The sequence below is a fragment of the Marmota monax genome, unplaced genomic scaffold, assembly GCF_021218885.2.
Source record: "Marmota monax isolate L192 unplaced genomic scaffold, Marmota_monax_Labrador192_F-V1.1 WCK01_AAM20220418_F8-fsc00086, whole genome shotgun sequence".
Taxonomy (NCBI): Eukaryota; Metazoa; Chordata; class Mammalia; order Rodentia; family Sciuridae; genus Marmota; species Marmota monax.
In genome coordinates this window covers 3,332,572-3,355,805 of record NW_026693086.1, presented here as the reverse complement: position 1 = coordinate 3,355,805, position 23,234 = coordinate 3,332,572, and the positions used below count along the sequence as shown (strand labels likewise).

The 23,234-nt window shown below is 46.6% G+C and overlaps 1 protein-coding gene across 1 annotated transcript in view; it reads right to left on the bottom strand.

Annotated features, from left to right (window-relative positions):
- Positions 1–4,756: 4,756 nt before the first annotated feature.
- Positions 4,757–23,234, bottom strand: part of Hs3st4 (heparan sulfate-glucosamine 3-sulfotransferase 4) — a 352,890-nt gene continuing 334,412 nt past the window's right edge. The window contains exon 2 of the mRNA XM_046454741.2: positions 4,757–6,756. Coding sequence (XP_046310697.1) covers positions 6,120–6,756 — 637 coding nt within the window. The 3' untranslated portion in view covers positions 4,757–6,119. The remainder of the gene's footprint in view (positions 6,757–23,234) is intronic.

Genomic DNA, 23,234 nt, shown 5'->3' with positions numbered 1-23,234 from the left:
AACGGGTATTATTCTCTCTGCAACTAAAACTCATCATCAGTTCTCCGATTTCAAAGTGGTCTTTTTTCAATTAGATGGGGTCAAAGTTCTTCAAACTGACTTTTCCTGAGATAAGAGAAATAAGAAAATACCTTGGAAGTCATATTTACTGCTGTTATTAGGGCTGACTCTACATGAACTTCCCCTCCCCACTTTTCCCAGTGAGAAAAGAGTGTTCTTGGTTTACTTTAGTATTACATTACATTTACTTTAGTATTACGTTGATAGGGAAATTTGGGGAAATCCCTTATTTTGCCCAGCCCTCACAGTTCCCATCTTTAAAATACAGCTGTAAGATTTGCTGATCTTCCCTGAGGGTATAGGACTGATTTACATTACATGCTCATCTAATTTCATATGTGCAAGGGTGTGAGTGTGCTTTCACTATTATTGATTTTAGCCCATTTTTGGAAAAGGTGGATTTCCCTTGTGTTAATATTTCTTTCTTGCTTTATAAGTAAGCAAATAGCTGACCACTGAGGGAAGAGGTTCACCTTTAACCTTGGTCTCAGATAATGCTAAGGAAACTATGAGAGGTCAAGAGTCACTGGAAGGATGTGGGTTTCTTATTAATGACTGGGCTATGGTCACTTGAAGAAAAGGTCCAGTATTTTCTGGGAAAGATTTTTCTCAATACCAGTGTCCTTTGTGCACGCTTCTCTCTTTTTACCCCCAATTGCCTAACAACCTTCATAATTTCTGGATCTCATGTATTTTTACATCTCATTGTGCGATAGCCACATTCTGAAATGCAACAATCGTCTTATGACTTGGGATGGGGCAAATGCTCTGAGCACGCGTGGTCCTTCATGCTACGGTACCAGGTGGTCTTTCCTTTCCTCTCATTGGTTCTATCCTACATCACCTCTAACCTGTCCCATTTCATGCATGCTGTGTGCACCCCCTCTTGTGAAAGTGTGAATCCTTTGCTCTATGGGCCCCCGTGTCCATCTTCTCCATTGGGCTGGGAGTCCTATCAAGAAAGGTCATCTTTGCTCTTCCCCAGATCTCTTTCAATTTCCACTGGGTCACTCTATAGATACGCGTGGGATCAAAGACTGAAAGAATCATGTTTGAACCTACAGAAACCTCATTGTCCCATATCCATATCCTTACCCTCATTCCTCTGGAGCGCTAGAGATCCTTGCTTATTTTCCACTGTAGATATGCACATTTTGGGTCTTTATTTCCTGCCTTGATGACATTGGATGCACTTTTATGTCATGGAAGGTATTTCACAATTTAAAAGAGAGATGGTCCATGACTCTTATGTCTGAAAATGACAATTCCTCATTCCTATGAGAAACTGCAAAACATGAGCTCGGCTCTCCCTACCCTGATTTGTTACCAGAAGAACCTGAGGGGATCCTCTCCTTATTTCCAGAAACACGTGATACCTGCTTCCAGGCATGTGCCTGGTTTTCAACTATCTTTGTCTTCCATGTAAAAATTTCAGGAGTCAGGATTTCAGCCACTAAGTTCCTGGCTTGGAGCTTGAAAATATCACCCTCACGTCCATTTTAAGAGGGTCTGTTTGGGCTTGTGTGAATGAATCTTGGAGCTTCATTATATCTAAAAAACATTTTGAACATGGATCCAGGAAAACACCGATCTATGGAGTAAAAGAAGGACCCTGCTCCTGGGTAGGGGGAAGGTATCCATGTGAGTGTGTGATGTTCCTTCCTGGCATGGGTTTTGCCCAAATCAATGATGTTCCACTTCTTCTCAGCACTCTCACAATGATTGCATATGAATAGAAGAGTGGAATCAACTGAAGATGCCCTCTTGAAACTCTATTAAGACATACTGCTCTGGAAGTGGTATCATGAGCCTCCTTCTCCTCCTCCTTAATTTTTCTTCCTGATTAGCGGCCCTGCCAATCAGCATCTTCACCACTAGCAGTTCTGTAGTGTCAGTATCACCACCATCACCACCATCATCATCATCACCATCATCATCATCATCATCATCACCACCACCATCACCATCACTACCATTACCACAATCATCACCATCACTGCCATCACCATCACCATCACCACCATCACCATCATCACCACCATCATCACCATCATCATCATCACCACTACCACCATCACCACCATTACCACCATTATCACCATCACTGCCATCACCACCACTGCCATCACCATCACCATCATCATCATCACCATCACCACCATACTACCATCACCATCACCACTATCATCATTACCATCATCACCATCATCACCATCATCATCATCACCATTATCACCTCACCACCACCATCACCATCACCACTGTCACCACCACCACTATCATCATCATCATCATCATCACCACCATCACCATCACCATCAGCATCACCACTACCATCACCATCATCACCACTATCATCATCACCATCATCATCTTCATTTCTAGAAGCCCTGCAGCATGAGTATCCCCATGATGATCATCCCCATCACCACCCTTGATGTCAATGAAGCATTTAATTCCTTTCAAATGCCTTCCAATGTATTAACTCATTTTAATCTGGGTGGGAGGTCAGGTAGGGATTAAACCTACTGTGTTATATGACATGAAAACTAAAATCCAGATTGGTAATTTTCCTTGCCCAAGACAGACGTAGGCAAGGATAAAAACCCAGCTACCTCTCTTTTGATAGAAGTGAGACAATGGAGATGTGATCTTTGGGAAATAATGAGGTGATCAAATGAGAGGGGGCAGGAAAGTGAAGAAACAAGAAGAAGAGGAGTTGAGGCTGTAGAGAAGCGAGGCTCAGATGGGGACTCTGGGTTTTGTATCTCAGAGTCTTGTATCTCCTGGACTTAAAATTTGCTTTGAGGTGCTCCTGGAGTTGCAAGGAGTCCATGCAGTTTCTCATAAACAAACTAAAAATAAATAAGGGTGCTGGATGCTTTTGCTATTCTGGTTGCTGTATTCTAAGCTGGTAGCTCTAAACTGCAGGTTCTTGGCTTTCATGCACAGAATGGTGTTTCTTTTTCTTTCAGGTACATGATATTTGCAAAAGAGACAAATATAGGAGTGATTTTGGCTGCCTTCTTTGGAAGGAAAAATTATCTTTTCTCATCTGTGAGCCACATGCAGTAGCCATCCCAGAGCCATGAATCATCCATTGGAGGAAAGGGAGGAGAATAGAAAATTAAACATGATTTATGCTTTTTTCTAATTGAAATCAAATACAAAATTCAATCCCCTGTGCATGGCCACGCTCACATTTAAATGTGGCCAGAGTATGTTGACTTGGTTTTTCTGGATAGAAGATAATTTCTTCATCAAGCCTCTCCAGTGACAAAGGGGACTTGGCTTAGTGGCTCACCCCCTCAGTCACAAGCATCAAAACAGAGTAGGCATCGAAGAAAACAGACCTTAAATGTGTCAAATGTGCCTTTCTTTTCAGAACCAGGAGCTTTTCAACCATTTTGCCAAACAGACTCTTACAAGTCCTCATGATCCCAAGGTGAGACCTCTGCCCTTTTTACTCAGAGAATTTCATTCTGTTGTTATAAAGAAGGGTATATAAAGGGTTTAGGAGAGAGGGATTTCCCTGTGTTTATTTCCCAGGTGAAAATGGCTTATTTACTACTGGCTAACCATATTAAAAAATGCATTTGTTCGTCATATTTATGTGACATATTTATGTGAGGACGCACGCTTACTAGCTTTCTTTGGAAGAAGCACTGAAGGTATTGACGTGCTGGGTTTATGAGGACAGGTAGACAGACAGGGAGACGGGAAATGGAGAGTCAGGTGTGGTTGACCATCTGAATCCACGTCCATCTTACCCTTCTCTACATCTTCTCTAAAGAGAGGAGGGGAGGATGCGGCAACAGCCATTCTCAGTAGATTGGTATCTTTAAAGCTTTCTTAGAACCAGATATGTATTCCTATGTCTAAATTATAAAGTTGCTCCTTACCTAGCTGCCATTGAACTCCAGGAGAGAACATGTTCTTACAAGGAAACCATAAAACCCTGGGGAGGCACTTCCCTTAGGAATGATTCTTGCCAAAGCCTAAAAGCCAGGTGAGAGGAGGACAAGAAGGAAAAGAGATGTACAGATGAGACTCCAGGTGTTCTCAATCCCGCCTTCTTTAAGAATATTTTGGAAGGGATCCATGCCTGAGCCCTACTCTCGTTTCTGAGCCAATGGGTTGGAAACGGAGCTGTGCCTTGAACAACCCCCTGGCTGACAGTGAGGTGTAGCTGGTGAAAACCCATGTCCTCCTTGGCTCTTTTCATTACAAACCCCACCCACACGTGCTGGACACACCGCACACCTTCTGCACCAGCCCAAATCCATTCTCTTCCTTCTATGCGTGTGTCTGTGCATTTTGATCTATATCTTCTTTTACATTGGTATTGAAAGTATATCTATTGCCGTCTGTTCAATTTCTCTTATCTAGGGGGAAAAAAAAACACATTTGTAAAGCTGTTTTTCGGAATCTGGAAAATCAGCCCATCCCTTGCCAGGAGTGGTGAAGACAGGGACATCTGTACTCCCTCTTAGGTACCATATTCTATTGCAAAAAAAAAAAAAGAAAAAGAAAAGAAATCATCCTGCCCCACAGACAGAATTCTCCAAAAACTCTCCAACCTAGGTCTTTCTTTGTGACTAGAGAAAGATACTCGTGGGCTTGCAGGGTGAGGGTGGGGATAGACAGGACCAACACAAACAGGCGACAGAAACCCATGAGTTAGATTGCATTAAGCTTTATAACAACACAGTTTTCATTGAGTGGGAGAAATGACAGTTTAATAACAGCTGAGCAGGTTCGACTCCCCCCACCCCACGCTCATACAAATTTCAAATTTTACTAGAACAATTCCTGGTTTGGGTGATCTGTGAACAAGTGCTTTGATGTCAAATGCTGCATTTGAATCAAATCAGACTCATGGGAAGGGTCACTTTGTTTGGCAGCCCTTGATGGGGGTGTCTGCAGACAGCCCTTGCCCTCCCCCACCCCCCCCTTAAACTGGAGCTGATAAATGGAATCAGCCCTTGTGCCCTTGTCCCATATGTGCCATCTCTGAAGAAGGAAAATGAATCATGAGATGACCCTGTGGGGGTGGAGGCGGGAAAAAACAGAACAACAGTCAGTGATCCCTTCCCCCACTGCATCTCGAAGGGTGATTCATAACAAAAAGACATGCTGACTCTCTGGTCTGTGCCTCTCTGGGGGACCCTAGGGGACTGAGTCCATCCCAAAAGCATGCCTCAGGACCACCGTGCTTTGGGGGGAGAGGGTCTTTAGTTTAAGGAGACCTCCCACCAAAGAGGATCGGATTTCTTCTTTCTCCCTAAAATGTGCCATTCATCTTTTGCCAACACCAGGGCTTTGGACTTGGCTATGATCACAGGGCTCTGAGAGAAGGCTTGTGGGCTGGATTTTCTCACATGAGGACGTAGGCTAAGCTTCCCACCACCCAGGATGCTCATGATGAGAGGGATCCTTAGCAGGAAGGCTCCCAGGGATGTTCGCTATTTTTTTTTTTTTTGGAAGGGGAGGGCAGGGTGAGGAATGTTTGTGCATGCCTCTGTCTTCGCAAGGCGGGGAAGAAGAGAATCAAGGGCCTGGGAGGATGAGAAGGCTAGACATGCCTTAGAGGGAGGACTCTGCTCCCCAGGAGGCCTGAGGGTCTCAGGCACATACCACATTCTGGAAGAAGCCCAACCAGAGGTTCAGATGTAAAGCCAGGTACAGGTCTAGAACCCAGGTTTCCCCCAACTAAGAGCACCCCATGAAGTAGATCTTTCTTTTTCGTCGTCCAAATAAACATTCATGGCACTGTCTTTGATACGGGAGAGGTACCAGACTCTACCAGCTGGTAGGAGATAAGAATGAATGGTGGGTTCTGTGGCCATCTGGTCAACCAGACACTGCGGCTCAGATAGACCTGGTTCCTCCAGGGGGGTTGCTGTGGGATCCACCCCTCCGCCTAAGCCAGCAGCCCTGGGAACACTCCCAGCTGGAAGAAGGGGACCTACTGGGTGGCTGCAGACCCTGGGGGACCTAGGCCCCCGGTGAGGAGCCTCCTTGCCATTCACCTGCCTTCCCTCCCCAGCGCTATCGTCTCATTTGTCCCCCTCTTCCTGCTCCCATTGGAAATCCTGGCCAGTCATTTGGTAGAACATCATGTTGAAGGGTTTGTAGAATTTCCGCAGTCTGTGGATGACGTCGGGGTCTATGCGAGGATGAGTCCGACCTTTGCTCTTGCCCAGGCACCTGGGGGCGCTGCTGTCTTCCGGCTTCTTGAGGCAAGGGAACCCCTTGGTTTTGTTGAAATAGAAATGTCTCTCGGTCACCACACGCTTGAGGCCCAGGAAATCCTGCACCTTGGCCATCTCCCCCGCGGGGTCCACTATGAGCCGCTCCCCGCTCACGAAGAGGATCTGGGAGAGCGGGAAGTACTGCAGCCAGTTCTCCAGGTGCAGGGCGTAGATCCCGATGCGGATGGCGCTCCAGGACGCGTCGATGAGCCCCAGGGTCCGGTTTTTGAAGGCCAGCACCTCGAAGGTGGGGATCTCGGGTTTCTTGGACAGCGTCTGGGTGTAGTCGGAAATGGCCCTGGTCACGGGGTTTCTCACCACCACGATCAGTTTGATGTCCTTGGCCATGGAGTGGATGCGCTTGGGGGCCTCGTTGGTCACGAAGTAACTTGGGGTCTTCTCCATGGTTATCTGCCCCTCCACCGTCTTGGGCATCACGTTCCTGGAAAAGGAAAGAGAATGGTTATTCCGATCTAGAAATACTTTAATTTTTTTCTTTTATCAAAAAAATGTATGATAAGAGGAACCTCGTGAGAAGCCACCAAATAAAATGATAAGCACTTGGGGGTTCTTTGGATTTACATGTCCCAACTAGAGTCTTGACTATGTCATTATCCAAAGAGGCCGAAGAGGCTCCCACATTCTTTTCTGGGAACCTTATACCCCTGGGTTTAAATTGCTTTTCTACCTCTTACCAGTTATGTTTAACCTAGATATGCCCCTAATTTCTCTCCATATTAGTTTTATAATCTCCGAAATGCAGATAATGATAGCACTGGCTTCACACTGTAGTGTAAGGATTAAGGGAGATAATGTTTGAAAAGCATTTAGCACAGAATCTGTCATGTACAAGAGCTTAATAAATTAAGGATCTTATTGTCCTAGCGGCTTTCAGAAAATGTTTGAGCTCAACAAGACCTCCGGGATTATCGAGTCCAGGCTTGGAAAACTACTTTCCACCTCTTTCTTTTTATGTGACTCACAGCAAAGAAGGATTTGCAGTCTTTAAATAGTTGAAATAAACACACAATAATAATAATAATAGTAATAATAATAATAGTGATGATGATGATGATGACGACGACGATGATGGTGATGATAACATAATAATACTGCGTGGTCCATGAAAATTATACAGGATTCAAATTTTGATGTTCATCGATAGATCTTCACTAGGACACACTCACTCTCATTCCACGTGCTATGGCTGCATTGGGGCCATGACACCTGAGCTGACAGGTGCAACAGAGTCCTTGTGGCCCACAAAACCTAGCACACTGATTGTATGGCCCTTACATAAAAAGTGTGCTGACCCCTGACATTGTCCAAAGGCGTTATTGTACAGATGAGGAAACCGAAGGCCAGGAACAGGGAATGGACACAGGAATCACAAAGGTTTTGTGACCTTAGTAATTGGAATCGCATCTCTGGTTCTTATTAAACTCATTCAAACAATCCTAAAGCTTACCTCAAGTTTAGTTGACAATAAAATGACATATAGGGTGAAAGCATCTAATATGGGTCTGCTTCAGTAAGGAGGATTTTCTTCTTCCTTTGCTCCCAAGTTTGTCCAGTGAGCCCCCGGAAAGATCCTGCTCTAGTTACATCTAGAATGTCCCCCTACGCCTCATGCTAAATGGTGGAACTATTGGAAGGGAGTAGAACCTTCAAGAGGTGGGGCCTGGAGGGAGAATTTAGGTCATTGGGGGCATGACCTTGAAAGGGCTATTGGGAACCCAGCCCCTTCCTCTCTTTTACCTATTTGTGTACTGGGGCCAGTAGATGAATGGGTTTCTTCACCATGTGCTCCTTCCATGATGTACTGTGCTGCCACAGGCCCAAAAGCAACCAGAACAATCAACCGTGGACTGAAACCGTCTGAAACCATGAGCTGAAATAAACCTTTCCTCTTGTTGAGTTGATTATCTGAGGCATTTGCTACAGTAACGGAAAACGAACTAATACAGATTCCACACCACCACCTGTGTCTTTTGGTTTCTTTGACAAGGGTGCTTCTCCCTATTGGCCACCCCTTCACCTGTTTACCTTCAGAATGATGCCATCTTATCTGGCTCCAAGATATTAAAGGGGTTTAATGCCATCCCCCCAAATCCCAATGTAGCAGGCCTGTCAGTGATCAAATGAGGCTCAGGATCCTATGAGGCAGTCAATTTGCTGTAGGCATATGTAGACCAGAGTTAATTGACGATGAACCTGTTCAATACCTGTTGGTACCGCGAGCCATCTGCCACCAGGAGCTCCATTAAGTCTATTCACTTCCGAGCCTTGCACCAAAGTGGTACATTTAGGATTACACAAGACCTCTTTGTTATGATGACATGCTTTTAAATGTCTCAGCTAATAAAAGTTAATACAGACGAAGATCCCTTAGCTTCTCCTACCATAATTAAATTTATTTACTATCGCACGTGTGGAGGGAGAATGCCTTTTCTTTTATCTCTAATTCACATGCTCTGTCAATAATTAATTGCTGTTGGGTTTTGAGCTTTCGCAGCAAGCACTATTATTAAGCCAGAGGAATTTGCCTGCTAGAGAAATTCACATAGAGCTGGACCTTGTTAGTGTATAATGGTGGGGCAGTGCAGAGTTTTCAAACCAAAGCCATAGCCCTGATCATGAATAATCAGACTTGTCGTCGGGTGACATGTTCTCCAAAGTATTTGGGATGTCTTCATGTTTGTGTGCTGGTTTGGTCCTCACCAGATTTAATCGTCTCCTTTGGAGACATGGGGTTAAGAAACACAGCCTTGGGAATCAGATTTGCCTGACTTCAGAGTTCTGATGATCCCTGTCTCCTGGGTGAAGTTACTTACCCGACTTTTGGGCTTCCATTCCTCACCTAAAAACAGGCTAATCCCTGGTCCAGTCTCAAGACCGGAATAAAGATTCAATGTGGGAGCAGACAAGGCACTTAGGATGGCACCAAGTCATGCCAGAATTTCTATTGAACTTAAGCCAGCTATCCAAGATCATTTTCATAGCAATTCTTAGAAGGAGGGCAAATAATTTTTTTTTTCGTCTTTGGTGCTGGGGATTGAACCCAGGGCCACTTAACCACTGAGCCCCATCCCCAGCCCTTTTTTGTATTCTATTTAGAGACAGGGTCTCACTGAGTTCCTTAGTGCCTCCTAGCTAAATTGTTAAAGCTGGCCTTAAACTCATGATCCTCCTGCCTCAGCCTCCCAAGCCACTGGGATTACAGGGGTATGCCACTATGCCTGGCTAGAATTTTTTTTTTTTAATATTTGACCAAATAGAAAAAGATAAACTCAGGGACAATTTTTTTTTTTTAAAGTAAATTCTGATTCAAGCCAATGTCATTAGCTGGACTTCTGTATTTAGATGCTGGTGACCAACCATTAGTTCAGGCTAACTATAAGGAATGTACCCACGTCTTATTTCTGCTTTAATTGCAAAGATCAATCCATTATTTTATTATGGAATTTATGCCATATTATAAACCTATTAATTTGAAGTTGATGCAAAAAAAAAAAAATCAGAACTGAAAGGAACTATTTTTACACGGCCTGTTCCAGATTTGGGTCCCCTGGAGGAGGTATTTTTTTGCATGTTAGTTTGTCTTTCTTTTTCTTTAGCACAGGAGTGGCTGTTCGCTACTGTCACATCCATTCTTTGCCACTCATCTCTCAGACCTCAGAGCTTGCTTTACACTGAGCTCCATTCAAAGGCACCTCCTTTTTACTCCAGCTAATTGACAACCTGTCAAGATCTCCGTGGATCTGGAGTCTGGTATGTACAGCATCTGAGAGGAAATGGTACCCGACCTGTAAGTCAGTGGGTATTGGTGGGTAAGCGTGTGTCTGGCTCGGGGCAGGCCCTGAAGGCCCAGTGAAGAGAGCAGAGGGAAGCCAGGGGGCTTGGGTGGCTTTGACCATCAGGCTACAGACAACGTGCCCAAAGCATGTAATTTGCGAGGGCTCCCACAGTCAGGGGCCCTAATAATAAGACAGTGTCATGGCACCAAGATCCAACTGTTAGTGACATGAATTACCCAGGTTACTTTGCCAGTAAGATTTCTAGTAGCTGTTTAAAGTCTACAAAGCTGCAATTTCCCCTCTTCCTAAAACTCATTTATTCCATAAATAATCAGTTATTTATCATTAGGGGATCAGTGAACAAAATAGTTACGGTCCCTTCCTTCCCAGACCTACCAAGCTGGCTGTCACTTTGGATGAAAGCAGACCTTCTTTCTCTTCTTTGGTAATGCTGGGGATTGAACCCATGGCCTTGGGCATGCCAGGCAAGTGCTCTACCGCCAAGACCCATCCCCAGCCCAAACGCAATGCTCTTTGTAGTACTATGTAATTAACTACTATAATCAACAAAGCAGGCATTATTATTATTCCAGAGAAGGAAACAGGCTCAGAAGCGAAAGATACTTTCCAAGGCCTCACCCAGTGCGTCTTCTGTTTTTTGACGTTCAATGGCTAAGCAAAATTGACTCCATACCAGCGTTAGTGCCTAACATCAGTTCCCGGCAATTAGCAGAAGTTCAAAAATATATATATCTGTTGAATGAATGGGTGAATGAATGACAAGCCATTGATCTGTCTCCTGGGTTTTTTTCCTAATATTTATTTTTTAGTTGTAGTTGAACACAATACCTTTATTTTATTTATTTACTTTTATGTGGTGCTGAGAATCGAACCCAGGGCCTCACATGTGCTAGGCGAGCGCTCCACCGCTGAGCCCCAGCCTCGGCCCTCTCCTGGGTTTTAGCTGTGACTGGTGTAGGTGTTCTGATCTTCCTGTTCTCCTCCCTCGTCCCCTTATCAAGGCCTCAGATCCAGCAATTATTTCCACACCTCCTGGTCTCCCTCTTCCTATAAGATGGGAGCAGACGCCTCTCCTACTGGAGAAGACCAACCTGTCCACCTGGCTTCAGATCTCGTCCCCCTCCATCTTCTCCAGAATGGTCCACACTCCAGTTTTTCTTCTCTCTCCTAGGTTTTAATTAAGTTCTTCTCAACTGCACCTGACATTTCCACAGGCCCATGTTGTCATATCTTGGGGTTCTCGAGGAACAGGAAAAAGGCCAGGAATGCTGGGGGGGGGGTGAGCCACAGCGAGGCAGCTAGAAACAAGGTCAGGAAAGATGGCGGGGAAGATGTCGGGGAGGGATTAACAGGCCATGAGGAAGACACTGGAATATGTTTTCCTATGTGTACTGAGAAGTCATTGAAGAATATTAAACAGGAGCCTGTGATGTGATTTACATTTAATGTTATTTTTTTTTTGGATGCTGAGAAAGGAGAGTAATGTGGCGAGGGCAGAAGGAAGCAGCCTGCTCACAGTGACCACCTCAGGAAAGCAGGGGAGACGTGGAGGGGCTCTGGGTGAGGGTGGCCAGGAAGACATGGCCAGAGGACGTGCTTTTTTTTAAAAAAAAAAATGCCAACAGTCCTTAATGATGGGTGGGATGTGGGTTCCAGAGAAGGAGAGGTGTCACGGATGATTCCAAGAGCACTGGGCAGAGCTGAAGGCCACGTGGAGGAGTGGTTTACCCATTTGTGGGAAATCAGCAGCTCTGGGCAGAGGGGACCAAGCCTCACTTTGGAACTGTAACAGGAGGTATAAGCTACACCCTCCGCCAGGGGTGGCGTTGAGCTCCCAGAGTCTCAGATGCCCGCAGGGAGACCCGGGCTGGAGGAGGAGAGCATGTGCTGTGTCACACTCTACCCACCAGGGAGTAAGAGAACGAGGAAGGCCCCTCTTACCTTTGCTAATAGAGGGGACGTGACATTTGCCTATTGGGGGACTTCTGTCAAATAGGAAAGGTGTCTAGATGCTGGCTGTACAATTTTATTTTTTAATTCCTTTACAAAGATTTTCACTAACTCCCCCACCACCATTTTTACAGGAATTAAACCCAGGGGACCCAGGGTTTCCACCAGAGTGACCCTCTGGCTTCTCTTTTTAATTCCCCAAAGTCCTTGAGAACTACCCACATTAGAGCTTAGAATAATGCCCTCCTATGATTCGTTCCTGGGTCCTGCATGATTAGTATCAGCTCTTGAGACCATAGGTATGGTTTTGTCCACCTTGATGTTCCCTGTGCCTGATAGGACGTCTGCCACATTGTAACTTGCTCGGTAAGGCTTTGTGGTTCTCGATTGAATAAATGATTGACATGGGAATGAAGACACGGTCCCTGGAAATCAGGAGGGTGGAGGCAGATTGGAGGACACGGCTCCCCCGCCCAGGCTTTCCACGCACGGGGCTCAGCCTGTCTGCGTTTTTGCCGTGCCTGTCTGAGACCATGCACTGCAGCGTGGATGGATCATATGGTGAGAAAACACCGCATCTGGGCTTGGAACAGCTCGTTAACAGTATCTCGGGCGCTCAGAGCAGCCGTGACATCAGCGTCAACACACAGCCCTGAAGCGAGAATCATTCTGCAGGATGGCACAGATGCTCTCACAGCCCCAAATGTTTATGAGACAGGATCTAACTGTGTCGCCCCGTCCCCACCCAGTCCCACTGCCACAGGTCCCTGGCTAAGCACAACCCCATTCATACACAGGTCAGCAGTATCAGCGGACTCGAGGGAAACCAGAACAACCCAGTTAGCATGCAACCCAGACTGGGTGCTGCCATTAGCTGAGTGCTCACTCTGTTTCGCCGTGAAGAGTTCAAGTTCTAAGTCCGGACTGACTTCTCTAAGCTCCTTCAGATGTTGGACTCCCCTGCTTCGTGGATAAGAGCAGAGACTCAGTGCCTGTCGGACTCGGTTTAAATCTACTTATTAGCTGTAGGATCCGGCACAGGTTACTCATTCCAAGCGCAGAGGGTCACCAACTTAAAATGGTCTGACTTAACCATGTTTCAACTTTATAAAAATATGAAAGCAATGTTCAGTTGAAACCATGCTTCGAAATTGGAATGTGGATCTTTTTCTGGGCTAAAGATATGTAACACAGTACTTTCTCTTTGGGAATGTTGGCCAGGCTGATCTTGAACTCCTGGGTTCAAGTGATACTCCTGCCTCAGCCTCCTTAGTAGCAGGAATTACAGACACACCCACTGCACCTGGCTATGATACTCTCCCAGGCTGTACATAGGACCAGGCAGGAAACAAACCAATGTTCTAGAGTGTTCTGTGTTGCTGATCTGTTGATGTTCAGCAGATTAGGCATATCAAATGCACTTCTGATGCTGATATTCAATTTACAATAAATGTTATGGAAACACCACCCCATCATAAGTTGAGGGACACCTGCAATTTGTATCTGTTTCAATATTTGGAAATCAAGTATCCTTCTCATGGAGAATGCATGAGAACTAAATGAATTAAAATCTATAGGGAATGTCTCAAATATAGTAGGTTCTCAGTACGTTGACTTTTAATTTTTCTTTCTTTCTTTCTTTCTTTCTTTTTTTTTGAGAAGGGATCAAAATCAAATCCAGGGTCTCACATACCCCAGAAAAGTGTTCTACTCCTGGGCCCCAGCCCCATCCCAGCTGTTAAGTTTTGAACCAACTCTTTGATGAAACTGCCATTATTATCCCCACTTTAGAGATTGGGAATCTGAGCCCAGTGAGATTGATTTATTTGCCCCAAACCAGAAAAACAGAGTCCAAATTCAATCCCGAGGGCTTGAGTTCTTGGATACCACCTGACGGTATTTACCCAGAGTACAGAATGTGATCAGTGCCATATGACTGGCCCAAGGTCACTCTGCCAGTAGGGACCAAACTGGAAACTGAAAGAGAGACTCATGAAGTGAACTCTCAGGCTGTCACTGACTTACCACTGGGACGTCAAGAACTCAGGCCAGAATCCCTAGGAATTCTTGCCAGATCGAGCTACATCATTCAACTTGTAATATGTCTCTGGAGCCTCCTCAGCTGAAGCAAATGGCCATCATGAATGCCCAGGGAGAGAGCGGTCAACTGTATGAGATATAAACGTCCCGTGCTCTCTGAAAGGGTCAGTGGTGGAACTTGCCTTTGGCTTGCCTGAATTAGAGGTATGTGGGCACCTTACATTTTCCCCCAATGCACTATCCAGCGGAATAAACGATGCATAAATTAGCAGTATTTTCCGAGCCCTCCCGAGAATGGCACTTAGAGCAGGGCCAGGAAGCAGGGCCAGCCCCTCTGCCTAGGGGAAAGGATCTCACTTGGAAATTCACTCCACCACGGGCTCCCTGCCACATGCCAAGCAGGACAATTTCACACGACATCCTGGTGAAACCTTCTGCGACTCGCTGGGTGCTTGATAGGAGTGTGAAATCAGAGAGAAAAGGAATCCTGCCCAAGAGCTCAGCCAGGACTTTGCTCTGCCCAGTTATGTTGGGAACTCCAGCAAGCCTTCCAACCCCCGAATCATGGATCCAGAACTTCCCGTAGGCAGAGAAGTCAAGCCATTCAAAAGCCTCAATTTTATAGAGAGATCCAAGAAGAGAGGGCTGCACAGGGGCTAAGGCTCTCGGCCAAAGTAGAGTGAGAGTCTTGAGCGACTGTTCCGACTTAACAACCGGCTTTGCTGGATGAATTTAGAACAGGGACTCTCTCTCCCTGGACCTCCAATTCCTGCACAGGGAAGAAGGCTCCATTAATAGTCTTTCCCTCATTAATTCCACTGAAGACTTATTGATGCTTATTATGCACCAGGTGTTGGGCATATGTTAATGATAAGGCTTCCATGGTCTCTGCCCTTCAACAGACTCTGCCTTCTTAGAAAGGAAGGCTGGGAGATTCCATTTCACAGAGTGGCCTGGGCTTCAGACAGGATGTCTCTGTTCCAGGCAGGAGTATCTTTTCAAATAGAATCGACTCTGCCCCATCTGCATTGCTGGCCACCCACGGAGGATAGAAAGGCAGGCATGGGGGACAGGCAGGAAAGAGAGGAGGGGCAAAGGAGATAAGAAGAAATAAAGGCAAAAGGAAGAAAAAGAGTGAGGGAAAGAGAGAGAGGAAGAAGGGGAAGGAGCCAGACAGGCTGCGCAGATTCCACAAAGAACGATCAGAGAAGGAGAAGGAGAAGGAGAGTGCAAACTCGGGCCTCATGCCCCTTTCCTTGTTTTAAACGTGTGTGATTTCCTATGTGCCTAGGACCAGTCCACAGTGCATTTCACCTTTCTGTCTGTCCATAGGCATTAATAAAAAAATCTATTAATAAATAGAAGAACGAGTCGTAGAGTCGGGGAAGAGAAAGGGGAATTATTAGGGACTGAATTGGAGCCCATTATATTCCATGCTCGTATGATCATGTCAAAAGGAACCCCAAGATTAGATCTATAATGAACAAATACAAGAGTTGTGCCAGGCATGGACAGATATTTTAGACTCAGGAATTTATCAGAGACATGTCATTGAAGCACCAAGGGCATGAGTCCTGTGGAAACAGGTGAAGAAAGTAGATGCTAATATTTTCCCTGGTATCAAGCAACAGAGAAGTTAAGCAACTTGGCTGAGCCCACACAGCTTGCAGGCGGCAGAGTTGAGATCTGAAAATCGACCACCATTCAATGTGACAAAGGGAGAGGAAGCTTGCAAGACCAGCTGGATGGAGCCTAAAGGTCAGGGTCAGGGCAGTGGTCTCAGGTAGAGGAACCACAGCCTGTCCGGCATGCCTGCTCAGAGAGAATCCCTGGTCCCAGCAGACATGAATCAGAGTCCTGAGATTTGGCAGCTGGGAGGTGGCTGGGATCAGCAGTACTGGGGAGCACTGGACTTGATGGTGTGGGTATCCCCGATGGCGGAAGGGTAGGGCTGCACTTGAGGGCTTGGAAGGGAGTTAGAAGACTCAAAGAGAACGGAACGTGGTGGGATGATATTCTGACCACTGACGGATTCTGCTGACCACGGGAGAAACTATTCTGGGTTTGGTCTCCCCTTCAGAGATCCATCTGGAAGAAAAGGCCAGGGGGTCCATCTCTACCCCTGGTCCCCATCACACAACCTCTCCACCAAGGAGGGCGGCCCCTCTTCCGTTTCCCAGGGGGGGGCTGATTTTTTTTTCTCCTGGGGGAAGGGAACAGTTTCTCTGTTTTATGAACTTAAAAAAAAAAACACCCTACTAGAATGCCCCCAAACAAGACCATTTATAACTCTGACGTCATCAAGATCTAGGTCTCACCCAGGACTCCACAATGTCACCCCCATCAATGTTCGGGATGGATCATTCTTTATAGTGGGCACTGCAGGGTTCTGAGTGGCATCTTTGGTCTCTCCCTTCAGATGACAGTGTCATCCTCGAGTCAGGACAACCACAAATGTCCCCAAGGAAGTGCAAACTGCCCCTCACCGACAGCCACTGGTCTAACCGAATTGCCTGGACTTGAATCTGGGTTCTGCCCTAAGAGGTGAGACTCTGGGCTTGTTAACTAACCTCTCTGTGCCTCGCTTTCCTAATGGATAGAATGGAATGATGATGATGATGATTACAACAAGTAATTATCATATATGATTTTATATATATAAAATTATCATCATCATTCCTCTATCTATCTATCTATCACATAAGGTTGTTTTAAAAATTAAATCAGATCAGCGGCTGTCTGTTGTTTAAAAATGAGTCCGTGTGCATTGCACTGCATTAATTTAATTTGCATCACTATAACAAAACACCTGAGACCAGGAAACTTACAAAGAAAATCAGCTTATTCTGACCTGCAGTTCTAGAGGCACAGGTTGAGGAGCTGGGTCTGACAATGGCCTTCTTGCTCTCAGAATCTCAATGTGGTGCGACATATCATGTAGGAAGAGATGGGAAGCGCACACGCTCCCCTGTCTCTTGGTCTCTCTCTCTCTTTATGAAGACACCCGTTAATCAATCACGGGAGTTGCACCTTGGAAACCATCTAATCCTAATCACCTCTCACAGGTCCCAACTCAACACCATCAGCAGATGACGTTTCCACCTCTTAGTGGATATTAAATGGATATTAAATTTCAATTTCAACATATAAATTTGGGGGGGGGGACGCACTCAAAATGCATCCAGACCCCAGCAGGTGCCTTGGTTGCCTGCTACACGGGAACCCCTATCCACGCCTTGGCTACCATGATGGTTCTGAGCGATGCTTCACCTCTGAGACAATCACCTGCTGCTTCCTAGAGGCTCCATCCGGCTCCCGGGAGGGTGACTATCTGAGGTCTCCAAACACAATGCCCTGGCTATGGGAGAATGTGGGGCGAGGACGGGCGCTGGTGCAGAGTCTGTGAGGACCACGTGGCCTAGAGAAGGGGTAGCCACCAACTGAGCCCTGGCAGAATGACCAAGAGGCCAAGATAGAGAAGATGCCCTGGACCCCATTTTTGTTCCAGCTGGGGGGCAAGTTAGGAGGAATCCATGCACCAGGAGGCAGCGAGACGCAGAGGGCTCGGCAGTCTGGATGTAGACACAGGAATCCCAGAGTCGGCTGCCTTTCTGGGTATAACATGGAAAGAGAACTAAATTTTCATTATATTTTTCCTGATGATTCTGCTAAATCAAAACCAGTCTGTGTAAAGTTCCGAAGCTGTCATCCTAAACGGATAGGGGAAGTGGGTAGGTTTTCAGTAGGACCAGCAACCAGCAAGGAGAGGAGAGGGAGAGGGAGAATTTATTTCTCTCCGAAAACTATTTGGAAAAACGATGTGTGTGGCCTTTTGAGGACCCAAGTATCTTGAACCACTCTTGGATGGATCTTACCTCCAGGGATCAGAAGTCAAGCATCCTACCTATCCCATGAGACAACTCCTTCTTTGTGGCCAGAGACACTATAAATGACAAATAATAATGGAAAAAAAAAAGAGAGAGAGAGAGAGAAAGCCCCTGTTCATGGCTTCACCATCTGTGTCCGCGGGCTGGCTCACGGCTTTCAAAGGCAGGTCTTGCTCTTTCCGATGAGAATAATGAGGACGTCACAGGTTTGCATCTGCTCCAGTGGTGCCTTCTTCACCTTAATGGGCAGGAGCTACTCAGCTGTGGGACCAAAATATCTGATAAGAACAACTTAGAGGAGGGAAAGTCTATTTTGGTTCATGTTTCCAGAGGTTCAGTCCTTGGTGGGCCAGCTCTGTTTCTGCAGGCCAAAGGTGAGGCAGAACAACATGGCGGAAGGATGTGGTGAAGAGCACTGCTCTGTTCATGGTGGCCAGTAAGTAGAGCAACGGAAGGGGCCACAGGGAAGATGAATCCTTCCAGAGCATGGCCCTCAGTGACCCACCTCCTCCAGCCAAGCCCCACCTGCCTACGGTCACCACTCAGTCTGTCCATCCAAACCAGGACGGCCTGGTTAGGTTACCGCTCTCTCGAGCCAATCATTTCACCTCCAAACATTCCTGAATCCAACAGGTGCTCCGGGAGGACACCTCAGATCCAAACCACAACACCAGCCATAATGTTAAGGCCCCCCCGCAACCCTATTCTTGGATCCACCCCCAAAGAGAAACTGGCCGGGGGTAGGGCATGGTTTTGAGGTATGTGGTACCTTCTCCAGAGCTCAGAAGAAGACTTAGTCATCATGAGCCCCAGATGGCACAGCAATGCCACACTCAAGACCTTCACTTCGACACTGTTAGCAGATGTCCATCTTGATCTCCTGTACTATATATATATATATATTTGTCTTCGTCGGATCAAAGTTTGTGAAATAATTTCATTCATTAATTTAGCAACTACAGTGTGCCTGGCGCTGTGCTTATTAGAAGGTAAAACCCAGAGCAGGACTTTCCTCTGAGTAAGTTGTCACTTTCTGAAATAGAAAACCAGCGTGGCGAGGAGACACTGCGGCTCTGAAGACACAGACTGGTCCAGAGTTTCAGGCTGGACGTCTGTGGCTCAGGGTCCACTTGAATCTAGAGCTACACTCAACACCCGTAAAAGCTCCCCCAGGGCAGCCGCATCCTGACAGAGGTCCATGGTTGAGGGTTGCGCTCCAGGGCCCCATCTCTGAATCACGCTTGCTACGAGCAACTCGCATCACGTTTCAATTCCTGGTTCTCTCGTAGATTGGAGACCAGGCCATCTCCTGTTCATTCACAAGAAAAGAGATCAGGCACCCGGCACAGAGCATGTTCCAGTGAAGGTGCCTCTTGCTATCACGGAGCACACAGTAGGTACAAATGAATCTCTCTGTTGCATTGATTCTCAAGGATTATTACTGCTTGCCTTGGACATGCATCCCCCCTGTACGTGGTGACTCAAGTTCACAGAACCCCACTTCTCAAATGGGCATCGAACCAGCCCACTCTAAGAACAGCCAACGGCTTCAATTAGGCACATAACGCCAGTGGGATTCCAGAACTCTCTTTCTCCTTGCCACCCCAAGGAGCCTAACCATTTGGAAGCTTCATCGCAGGGAAGAGCTTGGTTCCCATGTAGGAACCCTCCCCCCCCCGCTTCACACTGTGCCAATTGTGAGCGTTGGTTTTTGTCATCCCCGACCTCTCCGAGTGTGGTCACTGGTCATTAACAGCGACAGACCACCAGATGACAGAAGCTGACTTTTCCATATCGTTTGAGTTAGAAAGCACCTATGGGCAGAAAGCAACGAGGATTTTAAGAATCCTTTAAAAAGTGCATTTGTGATTGAGTCATCACTGAATCTGCATTTTCTAAAGGTTTCTTTATATCTGTGTGTGTGTGTGTGTATTCATGAGATTTATTTTATGGATTTTCTTTATGCTCAATGCTTGGTCTCCATTAAGGGAAGCAGAAATCCTTTCCAAGAATTCTGAAGCTGATAGATTGGAAAGCACAGATCTAAAATCTAAATCACTTGCCCGCCTAGACCCTCAGCTTCCAATCCATATCCTCAGGCCACGGACTCTTCCTCCCCTCCTTTATCTTTTGTGATTGGACCATCCCCCTCCGGAGGTTCTAAGACAAAATATTCCTCGAGTTCGAATGAACAAGATTATGGAAAACACTTGGCCTGCCCCCGACCAGGGAGCCCATCTGAAGTGCACGTCTCTGACACTTGATTCAAACACATTCAAAGTGTGTCCCTCTGCAGTCCCTCGCACACCATCTTCTATTAGCTAGTTTATCATATTTTCTTTTCCTCAGGCTTAGTGTCTCAAAGGGCAGGTGTGACAATTAAATAACGATGACAGAAGTGTCAGCGTGTCTGCCCAGGCACTTTGTGCACACAGTTGAACAGACAGTGACAGGAGAGAGCTTTTCTCAGGAAGCCCGGGCTCTGGGGCCTCTCTACCTCAGGCCTTCACATCCAGCTGGGTGTTAACCCATCACGGTCTCAGAGAGGCTGCCAGCCCTCCTACCCTCTCACCTGCATCCTGCTGACAGCCAAGCTCTGTTGGTTCTTGCTGAAGCTGCCCCTGCCATTTACGCACGTATAAGCCTGACAGCCTCTAATCTCGTGGGGCACCCCAACTCTCAGCCTCGGACTCATGAAGACCCTGCTCTGAATGAAGGCAACTTGGCAAAGTTTCCATTCACTCTCTGCCTTTTCTTGGGCTACCTTTGGTTTTAGTCCACCTGCCCTTTGAAACAGCCCAGATCCTCTTTTTAAATGAATCATTAACTTTACATACATATGAAGTCCAATGTGATAAATTGATACAATGTGGAATGGCCGAATCTGGGTGGTTAGCATTTAGCATTTTCTTGGATGAGACACTGTCAGTGGCTTGCCAATGTGCAGTCATGGCCCCCGAGCACCATCTTCTACCTGCTTAGGCAAGTGACCCTGGAGCCCTGGCTGCAGACTAGCATGCTCCTTCTGACATCTTGGTTCTTAATGACTTTGGGGAATCTACTTAGCCCCCTCTAACCTCAGTCTCCTCCGATCACCACCAGCCAGGGCGCATGTTTTATAAGGTTCACGTGCACCTTGCAGGGGGCTCCTTATTGTTGCTCTTACCTGTGAAACCTGTCTCTTTGTGGTGCATTCTCAGAGAATGCCGGTTTAGGACCTATGCAGATGGTAGGTCATTTAATTTTTACCTCTTGTGCATCCTTATAAAGATCTTTGTTCTTCTGTAAATCATGGTTGTGTGTTTTTCCCTCATGGTTCAAGGAACCTGGTCAGCAAGGCGGGATGATGCGTTAGTGAGAGCCTTTTTCTCTGAGAATGCCTTGCCTGGCTATGGACATGAAGTCTCAGGGCTTATTCCATTCATCCATAGCAATGGCAGATGTGAATGTTCTGTGAAGAATAAGGGTGTTTTGCCATCAGGCTCCGTGCCAGCTCTAGAGTTTGGTTGCAATCGAGACCTGACATGGAAGGGAATTCATCCTCGGCTGATGGAATGCAGCCGGGAGTCCCCTTCCCCTGTACCTTGGACTTGGCTAGCAGGACAGTCTCTTCTACAAAATGCCCAGGCAAGAACCTTCTACCTTGCCCTTGAGCTATTTCCTTCAGAAAGTTGCGTCCCCAAATCAGGAGCTCTCGTTTCAGTGATGTAAAATACAATCATAAATTAATTAGTGCTTCCTACGGTGTCTGTATTTAGACCTGACTTTCACAGCTTGGGGTGCGTGAAATGCTCAACAGATTTTCAAACCGATCAATCGGATCCTAGAACAGATGGAGAAATGACAGATAGGACAGGAGGTGGGTGCACACCTAGAGAGACGCACGCATGCACGCACACACACACACACACACACTTTTATATTATCAGATACACATGCATATCAATCACCTATAGTCTGTCTCTCCCTCACACACGCTGCTCTTCCCTTAATTGGTCCCTTCTCCATATTATTCTCAGAGCAGATGCAGCCTCCCCTGAGTGCAATCTCCCACCCGGGCACCGTGTCTCCAAGCACTGTCCTTCCCATCAGCCTCTTGTGTCCACCTCCTAGGGCTCACTGATCTCTGAACTCATCTTGTCCGTGGTCCATCTCTTCATGCAGCGTCGGTTTGCGAGCTCTCTTTCCTGGGTGTCACCTGTGTGTCCTAAAGCATGCAGCTCCAAATAAGGGAGGTGGGCAGGCTCTTTGGTAGATGGATTTGCTCTCTGGCACCAAGTAGGTCTCAATAAATATTTGTTGAATGATGGCAGGAAATAAAGAAGGGAAGGAGAGCAGTTAGGAAGGGAGGAGGGAGGAGAAAAAAATGAAAGGAGAAAGGAAAATGTGTGCTCAAAGAGAAGCACAGAATTATCCCCAGTGGGTTCCCCGACGCGGCACGTGATGGTACCCCCCTCCCCGCCGCAGCCCCAGGACACCCACCCCAGTCATCCTCACCCAGGAAAGGCCTCCACTGCTGACCAGCTGGGTCCCAAACTGGAAGCCATCGCCGGCTCTTCCTTTCCTCGCTCACCCTGAAGCCCCCCCAGCAAGCCACGTCCAGAATGTCTGTCTGTCGCTTCTATTTGAAAGACACGCTTCAAGGCTAGCTCCTCCTCCCCATCACCCCATCCTTCCTCTGCCACATCCCTAGTCCACAGCATTGTCATCTCTCGCTGCCACTCGTCCTAGGGCCTGTTTCTCCCAGTTTCGTTCCTCACTGAGCAAGAGGGATTTTTTTCCAAAAGCAGACACGGGCCAAGAACGAGGCAGTGTAGCCCAGTGGTCAAGAGCGTGGGCTCTGGTCCTGCGTGCCCTGCTCCGCACTCTAATTCTGCAACTTGTAGACCGGGATGCGTGTTGGGTAACCTCTTGGCGCCTCTATTTTCTATCTTGAATTTAATATGGGTAATAACGATGACATTTTTTTTTCCCATTGGAATTATTACTGTGAAGACTGGGTCAGCCGATGTACACAAAGACTATATGATAAATTGACCTAAGTGTTGGTGGTTGTGATGGTCTCACTCTGGGACTTGAATCCTTCCAACCATCTCTCACCATATTAAAATAAAGCTCCATACCCCTACTTGGGGTCTACTGGGCCCCTAGGATAGGCCAACCCACCTCAAATTCCATTTCGTCAAAATTCTCTCTGTTCCGGGAAGCTCCTTCGTAGGGAGCTG